This window comes from Primulina tabacum, chromosome 3 (assembly GCF_025594145.1).
Source record: "Primulina tabacum isolate GXHZ01 chromosome 3, ASM2559414v2, whole genome shotgun sequence".
Taxonomy (NCBI): Eukaryota; Viridiplantae; Streptophyta; class Magnoliopsida; order Lamiales; family Gesneriaceae; genus Primulina; species Primulina tabacum.
Window position 1 is genome coordinate 5,429,016 of NC_134552.1, and position 10,324 is coordinate 5,439,339.

The window sequence follows — 10,324 nt, forward strand, 5'->3', positions numbered from 1 at the left end:
GTTGACTGATGTGCTTTCTAATATCTACCATTTAATTTTAAAATGATGTATTAAATTTGGTTTTATCGTGCTTCGTCATAGAGAAATCGAATTAGTTATATATCGGGATGTGATGGTTTATATATGCTAATACCTTTGGATAGGCTATGCGTGCATATATATTAGTAATTAGATTGAATATGAATTAACAAAATATGGAAAAGTAAGGTTTTGATATAATTCAATCACTGTATCCAACCGATGTTATAGACATTTTAACACATCTTCTCACATCTTAGTTATTGGAGTTGAGTCAGGTCTAAGTCTTAATCTTAACATTGTATTAGAACTCAAGTTCTAGTTGAGTCATTTGTAAAATCCATGTTTCATATGTTCATTCTTGGCGTGAGGATGTGTGTTAGTTATCTGAAATTAGTTGGATAAAATGCATAAGAGTTGCGTATGTGGATTTGGACAATCGACTTTTTAAATTAATTTTTGGGGTTAAGTTAAATAAATTTCAATCTTTACAATAAATTATTCATAATTAGCCTCTGAAATGAATATTTATTGGGTAGTTTTCTTTAAATATATGTTGGAAGTCCCCCCTATCATGCAAATTTTAGGTGTAGAATTACAATGTTGAGAGAAACGTAAAGTGATTTTATTGGGTGTGATTACAAGTCTCACGATGTGGCCCCTCTTATGGTTATAATAATTATTATTATTTTGAAAAAAATGGTAATTTTGATTATCTATATTTGTCGTTTTATGATCAATTAAATCTGTCAATTTTGATTATACCTGAATTGAGAAATATCTCGGACAAAAATCGAGAATTTTAAATGAGTATATCTCTTGTGAAACGGTCTCACGAATCTTTATTTGTGTGACGGGTCAATATACCGATATTCACAATAAAAAATAATATTCTTAGCATAAAATAATATTTTTTTCATAGATGATTCAAATAAAAGACCCGTCTCACAAATTACGATCCGTGACATATAAGATCGTTTCACACAAATTTTTGTGATTTTAAATATATAAAGTTAACTATTAGTGGTATCCAACAGACTCACGTGGTTAGCTATAGGTTTATCAATACCTCCCTCCCATCTACCTTATTCGTTTGCGGGGTACGTTGCGCAGACATCCACGCGCAGCGCACCTGCCATTCCACACATTGACCTTTCAAGCCGAGCCGATGCCTACAAGCCAGCAGGATCAATCACGGCTTCCAAGCTATTTTGGGTTTATGCAGTTGATTGTTTTGTAAAAGTATGGCCAGGACATTCGTTAAATAAATATAAAATATAAAATTTGTTTGTATGATTGGTTATTTTAATAATATTTTTAATTTATATAAAAAGTTTACAAAAAGATAAATAAAATTATATATTTGGAATTGATGAGAAAATATGCTATAATTATTAAGGACATCCTAAATTTAAAAGTCGGAGCATTAAGAATTAGATCAAAATTTCAGTCTTTTATAAGCTATTATATTTAAATTATCCGTGTAAAAACTAATTTGTGCTTCGAATTCATATTTGTTATTAATATCGGAAAATAACATATAATGCTATTATTGTTAACTAATGTGTATGATGTAACCATTCATCTTATAAATAGGTCATTCAGCCATTCAGAAATCTACAGCAATTTGTATTCTTATGTTGCCTTGACACCCATGTCTATGAAATCTTGTACTTAGACCCATAATAAACTCTTTATGGAGTATGGTTCTCATTTCTTGTGGATTGGACTGATTGACATCCTAGGCCTGAGCATTGCTATATCTTTATGAGTGGACTCTTATGTCATCACATTCATCTGTTGGATCATAGCACGACAAGAGTAGGTTTTTTGTGAGATGTTCTTACGAATCTTTATCTGTGAGACAGGTCAACTCTACCGATATTCACAATAAAAAGTAATACACTTAGCATAAAAAGTAATACTTTTTCATGGATGACTCAAATAAGAGATCCGTCTAACAAAATGCGACTCGTGAGACCGTCTCACACAAGTCTTTACCATTATCTAAACGTTTAGACACCTAAGACGGAATATTACAAATCACATTGCTGACGAATTAGAAACATCATATATATTATACACATTAAAAAAAAAACGTGTACGAGATACATTACATTATTTTGAATAATGAGCAAATTAAGAAAATATTTCCACAAATGACTTTCCATACTTTATTTCAAAGATAAGTAGATTTTATTTTTATAGATAAAACAATATTATTATGCCATTTTTAAGAGTTTTTTTTTCATCAAACCTCCCTTTAAAGTATCATAAATTCACACTTCTTTTTAAGAAAAACTAAATAAATATGTTGGACTTTAACATTTTATAAAAATTATATGAACATTCTCTACACCAGTTGGAAATATGACGAATTTGAAGTATTTAATGACGTCTCATAGACATTGATCAAATGATCAATGTGTAAAGTAAAATAGTCAGAAAGAAAAATCGATGTGATATAAGTTATATTTCAGGTTGGTTAGACAAGTTCGAAAGTTATATATACTAAACGGACGCTGAAAGATCAAGCTGGATAACACAGATATAGCAATCAGCAGCGCCTAGATAACGTCCACACTAGTCTAGTCGACCTGATATATGACTTGTAGTAAAAATTGAGTTTTATTTCTATCTATTTTGACCGCTGATCATTTTGATTATTTGCTTATGAGATATCATCAAAATATTTCAGTTCGCTAGATTCCAGCTGGTGTAAAGGATGTTTGTGTAACATTTATAAAAAGTTTAAATTTAAGATGTCTCTTTAATTTTCACATAAGAAAAATGTACACCTTCGATATTTCGGATTTGGTGGGAAAAAACTATTTTCATTTAACATTTGATAAAACACATGATACACGATATTCAATTTAGTAAAATTTGAAAATACAAAATGTAAATATTATTTATGTTACATAACTTAATATTATTAAAAGCTTTTTAATTAATTATATTAATTATTGAAAGCTATTCCTTTAAATATCAATGGAGCTAACCAAGCTCGAGAGCAAGTAAAGCAATCGGCGCTAAATTGATGATCCCCGCTAATTTCTCCATCCAAAATCCAATAAATCCCACACGTAAATCACAAGTGACAATAATCATTGTGATTCTGGAAATGGGTTTTGTGCGGTTGGAGGAGACCCAGAAGGCGGAGCTTCAGGAGTTCCGGCGGATGCTGTTGTCTTGCGCCGCCGTGCACAGCCGAAAGGACGAGAATGGGCTTAAGGACAGAGAAAATGCGTTGGAGGGAGCTTCGGGCGACGACGTATTACTGGACAAGCTGGTCTGTGTCACTAGTGGCGTATCCTATCTTGGCATCGCTATAGTGAACCAGCTCCTGGTTGATGGGTACTCCGTGAGGATTATCGTTGATAACGAAGGTTAAATTATGCTTTTCTTGAGCTTTTTTTCCCCATATAGTTGGTTCCATCTGTTTACCGCGTGTTGCAGATGAATCAAGCTGTTGATTTCAAGACTTTTAGTAGTTGTTTGAATTTTAGGCCAGTTTTGCGCGATGATTCTGGCAATCACCCCCGGTCCCCCCTTTTTTTTTTGGGATTCCGTCTTGTGATTTCCGCCCGTGTTTTTAGTGCTTGGATGATTTGGTTTCTCGACGTTCCATTGTTAAACTGGTGATATCAACGATTGATCTTTGCATTTTCTGGCGCAAATTCCAGTTGAATTTCCCGTTGTACTTGCTACTTGTGAAAAGTTTTTCGCCCGTCAACTGAAAATTTTCTATTTCTGGTGCTTCCACATGCTATTGTCGTCTTGCGTGATAAACGCCCACTTGTTCATTAATGTATAGTTTTTCCATCCAACTTTTTCATGCTGTTTTAATCATTTCATAATAATATGTGCCCACCAGTTTATATATATTTTATGTCCTTCTGGAATAACATCCTCGTGTTAGATTACTTTACAGGGTGATGAATCTTCTTCCCTATTGCTCAAAAATCTTATTTATAAATTTATACTGCAATTAAACTGGTAAAATAACCGACTATAGTTAATGTTTTTAAAACTGTTGTGAGCATTATTTTCAACCATTTGGAAATTTTTGGAAGTTAATTTTCAGGTTTAATTTTTATGTAGTTATTAGTCACTTTTGCATAAAATGGAGGTGCTTGCCATTAATTTCCTGTGAACACAAGGTTAAAATGCATTTCACCAAAAATGATGGAAGTTTCTTTTCATGCGTCCTAATTAACAGCCCACGTGTTGAAAACCACTCATTTTTATATATGTTTCCTGGAATGCACATGACATGCTTGGGGATGGCACCACTGAGTTAGCATGCAAGTAACAGAAAATAGCACTAATTCTGTTTCTTGTTTTAAAATAAAACGGACTTTACATCTTAATTTTTAGTTTCATGGGTTATCGCATACAAAAAATCTCCATGCCATTATCTTCATGTATGTTCTGTGTTCGAGTCTGTTTTTACGGTTGGCCTTTGAATTTAATTTAATGGCGTTGAATGGAATAAGCAGAAGACATTGAAAAGCTGAGGGAAATGGAAAATTCCGGTGAAATGAGACTAACCAACAACAGTGTTGAAGTAGTCACGGCAAAGCTTATTGATGTTGAAAGCCTAACCGAGGCATTTGATGGTTGTCGTGGTGTGTTTCATACCGCTGGTTTTGTTGACCCTGCTGGTTTATCCGGCTATACTGTGAGTTGCTTTCTATTTCATATTCAAGTTGCATTTGTCATGCACAGTACTCTACTTTCGTGAGAAGCCCCAAGGGCTCGTGAGGCACGTCTAAAATGACTATAGTTAACCAAGCAATGTTTATATAATATGAAACTTCAGCAAAATCTTCAGCTTCAGATTTAACTCCTGAACATTGAGTTTTTCTTCGACATAGCATGAATTAAGTGATGATTTGGTTTGTTGAGCATTTCTTGTGTCAACCGACACTTTTTAGATATATTCCTCCAGTGGGAAGTGATCAATGGCAAGATCGAAAATGAGATGCATATTTAGATCACCACTGGTGCGGTTTTGTCATGTAAGTATTAATGTAACTAGATAGTGCCGTATAGATTAATTAAAATGTATAAATTTTAATTATTGAAGGAAGATAAGATGACGAAAAATAAAAGCAAAAACTAGACCTTGAGGCTTTCAGAGACAGGTGTAGGATAATGAACAATCAAGTTGGCTTAAGCACTAGTACAGTTCTTGACTAGACCGAAAGCATCAGATTTATATTGCATACTTATGTTAATTTATTAATAAGATTGAAGTTGATAATGATGCTGTCTGTTTTCACTATCTATGTAAATAGGCAAGAAATCAAACATTTATTTGTTAGTTTAACCAATCAAGTGTTAATTTTTAGACGATCCAAGCACAGTACCCTGATGATAGTGTAATTGGTTTTCCAAGGATCATATCAGGGTAGCACGTGGAAAAAAAAATTGTTGGAATTTCAAGTTTCTGCACCTGTCCATATGGTTGTTTTATTTGTACTTTTTGAATATGTCCTGGGAAATGGTTATAGCGAGTAGCAATCAAGTTTTTAGCCAATACAAGCCTGTGTAAATAACCAGTTGAAGAAACTGTTCAAAATCTTACTTGAACCCTCTTTTGTTCTTCGTAGAAAATAATGTCCAATATTGAAGTGAATGCAAGCAATAACGTCATAAAGGCGTGTGGGATTTCGCCTTCTGTTAGACATTGTGTACTGACTTCCTCTCTTTTGACCTGCATCTGGAAAGATGATTCTCGGGGATGAATCTTTTAACCGAATTGATCACAAATGCTGGAGTGATGAATCTGTTTGCGTGAAAAAGAAGGTACTCCCAAATCATTAATGGCCCCTCCCTCTCAATTTGAGTTCTCCATTATGGACCGATATGGACGAGTAGATCTATGGTGTGGATTTAAACTTGAAATTTGTGAAAAACTACACGTAAAATTTCACACATTTTTTAATTCTGAAATTACTACACTATCACTAGTTTTAATCATCAACACATTTCAGAATAAGAAATTACATGTTTAAGTATCAAGCATTTTGTTTCTAAACAATACAGCTCTGGTATGCTCTGGGGAAACTAAGAGCAGAAAAGGCTGCTTGGGAGATGGCAAAGGAGCCTAACTTGAAACTAGCCACCATTTGTCCGGGACTTATCACGGGTCCCAAATTCTTCCATCGAAATCCAACCCCCACACTTGCTTATCTCAAAGGAATCCAAGAAATGTATACCAAGGGATTGCTAGCTACTGTCGACATTAACAGATTAGCTAAGGCGCACGTAAGAGTATTTCAAGAAATGAAAAAAGCAGCATGTGGGAGATATATTTGCTTTGATCAAGTAATAGACAACATAGATGGGATAGAAGAGCTGGCTCAAGAAACGGGCTTAAACATGAGCTCGATTACAGGTGGTGCCTCTTCTAGCAACGGGGCTTGTTTTGAACTTTCAAATGGAAGGCTTGTTAACTTGATGTCGAGAACACGAAGATGCAATGATGAATAAGTTATAGAGGTTAGGATTCTGAGTTTTTCTTGATCTTTTGAAAGGTGCATGATATAGCGTCATCTACTGCGCTTTTTCCATCGATGGCGAATACCATGTTTGATCAAGCATTTTTAGATATGAGCAAGTGACGAACATTTATTAGAAGATGTCATGTTAGGAGAATGAGATTCCAAATAAAAGATAATGTTTGTTTATGAGATTACAGATTTAAGTCAGCTTCAAAATATTCCAGCTTTTTTTTTTACAAAGATATTGATATTATGCACAAAGTTTTGGGCTTGGGTAAAGGAGCTAAGAGTCCATTAAAAGCAAAAAGCTTTTGGAAGATATATGTACTATTAATTAAAATTACATTCAACTGACTAAATTTTGATTTGTGAGTTAAACATTTTTTAAATTTCAAAAATATCCCTCATAAATTTTCTTGAATGCAAAATGTATTATAAATTTAATTTAATTTTAATTCACTTCTTATTCGATTTTTCATCAAAATTAAACTACAAATCTTTATTTTCAATTTCACACCCAAATAAAATAACCACAACTCAAATTTCTATCTTTAAATTTATCGTTAATTTCTGCATGTTCTTCGACAATTAGTGTATATACATAGCGACCAGTTACATGAATGAAGCTCGGTAAATGTATGGAATGTATATATGATGCACCAGAAGTTCTTTCGATCCAACCCGACTAGATTCTTTAAAAAGTATGACTTTTTATACTAAAAATATTATTTTTTTAATTAAAATATTGGATCGAGTTGACTCGTCTAATGAAAATATCACTTTTATTTGCATTTAAGAATCTCAACTCTATCAAGGTTGATTTCAAAAAGTTGTGCATGTGATGTAATGAAATAAGCTTTTATATCTAAAATTAGTTAAGGTGTTTGCAAAACACTACTTTTATAAAAATGATTAAATTTGTAGATTACAAAGAAACGAAGAAACATAAAAATTTGATAGTATTTGAACACAAAAGTGAAAATAAGAAGTTGGTAGTGTTTGATAAATATATAATTATAATGCTAACTTTTTTTACTAAAATAATATGATCAACTTTTATATTTCAATTAAATTATGCAGAAACCAACATATAAACTGCGCTTAAAAAATACACAAAACTGATTTTTTCCAAATGTAATATAAAAAATTACTTTTTAAAAATAATTGCACACACTCTCTCAGTGACCTAATTAATTAAGGGTTAAATATAACCTTTTTTGTCCTGATATCAGGTCATGGTCAGGTGAGTGTGTGTGACGTCTGGCCAGCCAGGAATGGACCCATAAAGCCATAATTCAAGATTAAATATAGGTAACATCCCATGTGGAATCCCCATGCTCTCTTTGGAACTTGTTATTTTATTCTATTATATTACATTTTCATATTTTTTTTGCCATTTTCCACTTCAATTCAACAAGTGTTACTAGACAACTTATAATTTTAAAACATTAATTGCCTTTTAGGTGCGAGAAATTTTCAAATTAATTAATAAGTTCACAATAACCACATTAATCAATGAGACTCTTATCAAAGTTTTTTTGTGATTTAAAAGTATCTCTTTCATAACATGATTTGGTATTAATAATAGATGCCAATGTCATCTCTCAACATGAGATAACCGTAAGTTCGATATTGTGGGGAACCGAATCTAATTCAACACTTAATTGTTATTAAGATCAAAGTTAACAACTAAGTAATAGTGGGACATAAAATTTTTTTTAATATACAAGTGCGGAAACGTAAGATAATAAATCTTGTACACGTGTCAGTGTAATAGTACAAATCTTGCACAACATTTATTTAACTTAATTAAAGTTCAGTCACTAGGTCAAGTACTGAAAATCACTCTACTCTAAGTCCGGATCTCCACGCTAATTCTGAATCTCTCATCCTCTTCCTGATCCTGGTCCTGCCCCACCTATTGTCATGCACAGATACAAAACAAGACAATAGCCGGATAACTCCGGTGAGAAATACATCCCAGTATAAACAATGTATACATGCAATCATATGCACACTATAAAAGCATATAATAGATATTCATGACATGTCTCGAATTAGAAACATAATTCAATATCACGTAATGAATCACACTCAGACTCGGACTCGACTCAATCCTAATCTAGGGATCCCGGTGTCTGGATATTGAAAAATATATCGAATCTCAGTCGATAGGAATGAATCAACTCCTAAACGACATCGATATAATTTATATATCCAGTGTCTGGACGAATCAGCCACAGAATTGGCGAGTCAGCCAATGACTAGGCGAATCAGCCAGTGCCTAGGCGAATCAGCCGATAGCTAGACGAATCAGTCTATGACTCAATACATACATTGTCTATGAATCAATAGACCACACACATCAATATCATTAATTGCAAATATCACTGCAATAAACTAAGGTATGTGATTTAGGGAAACTCGAGTCAAACCTCACTCGAGTTGTGCAATCTCAACTCAACATTAATTTATACATTTGTCTTCGCGGTCTGACGAAGTCGAAGTCTCGAAGTCAAATATGTCCATATCAATCTGAAATACAATATCGCATAGGCACAATCTCAATATGCAACTCAATTCAAAATCTAGTCTGATCAATATTCAAATCAACATAATATGATCAATATCGAATCAAGATACAATCTAATCCATATCGACGATATCACGATATAATCGAAGTCACTACTGAATCTGATCAATATCAATTTACTGATGTTTCGACGGTATAACAATGCAGTCTCGATAACCCCATCAGTCTCAACATCACAGATATAATATCATGAGACATAATCGATATCGATACAACTCATAATCCCAGCAATAACAGATCATAATCTCAAATCTGTACAATCTCAGTCATATCATTTCAGAAAATCATAACAATTATATAAACAGTCCGTTCTTCGATCTGACTTCAATTATATAATGATCAGTATACCCAAAACACATAATATCAGTCAAATCACAATTCTCCCAATATTATAATTTCAAACGATATCAGAATTCAATAAAACTTACGTCCCGTTGTAGCTGTCGTCGCTAGAAACTCGGTGCTGTAGTCAGATTTCAAATCAGATGACCAGATCGTAAATTAGAACTTGAGCTTTCCTCGGCAGCTCGTTTCTCTTCCTTTTTCATTCTTAAGGCTAAGGATTGATATGTATAAATATATATATACACACGTTGCATGCAAGGGCAAGTGGCTTATCTTTGGTGCAACACGTCTCGCGCATATGCGCGACCTGTCTCGGCGCATATGCGCGAGACCATAGGTCTCGGCGCGTCGTTCACACGGTAGCTCGCGCATATGCGCGCCAACTTCTCTGGACATTTCGCGCATGTGCGCGTCTTTAGGTCGCGCATGTGCGCCCAACCTTCTGGACTCAGCACTCACCTGGTGCACATCTCGCGCATATGGCGCACATATCGCGCGCATATGCGCGAGGTCTTCTGCCACCCACGCGCATATGCGTAGCTCCTTGTCGCGCATATGCGCGAGGTGCTCTGTCCTCGCACATATTCTGTGTTTTCTTTCGTCTTTTCCGGTCTAATCCTTTCCGTTTATAATCATATCAATTATCCCAAATCATTTCGGATTAACAGGATAAATTTCTCGTGCCTTACAGACATCATGTCTGTGATGATGATGATGATGAGACAATGCGAGACGGTTTCACGGATTGTATTTTGTGAAACAAATATCTTATTTGAGTAATCCATGAAATAATATTACTTTTTATGCTAGAGTATTACTTTTTATTGTGAATAACGGTAGGGTTGACCCGTCTCAT

The 10,324-nt window shown here is 34.0% G+C and overlaps 1 protein-coding gene across 1 annotated transcript; it reads left to right on the plus strand.

Moving 5' to 3' along the window:
- The first annotated feature begins 2,997 nt into the window (after positions 1 to 2,997).
- LOC142539563 (cinnamoyl-CoA reductase-like SNL6) lies at positions 2,998 to 6,737 on the plus strand. Its single transcript, XM_075645115.1, is given in 5 exon segments — positions 2,998 to 3,407; positions 4,521 to 4,702; positions 5,637 to 5,762; positions 5,764 to 5,832; positions 6,073 to 6,737. Coding segments are annotated over 5 exon segments (1,173 nt in total). The 5' UTR covers positions 2,998 to 3,058; the 3' UTR covers positions 6,520 to 6,737.
- Positions 6,738 to 10,324: the final 3,587 nt, after the last annotated feature.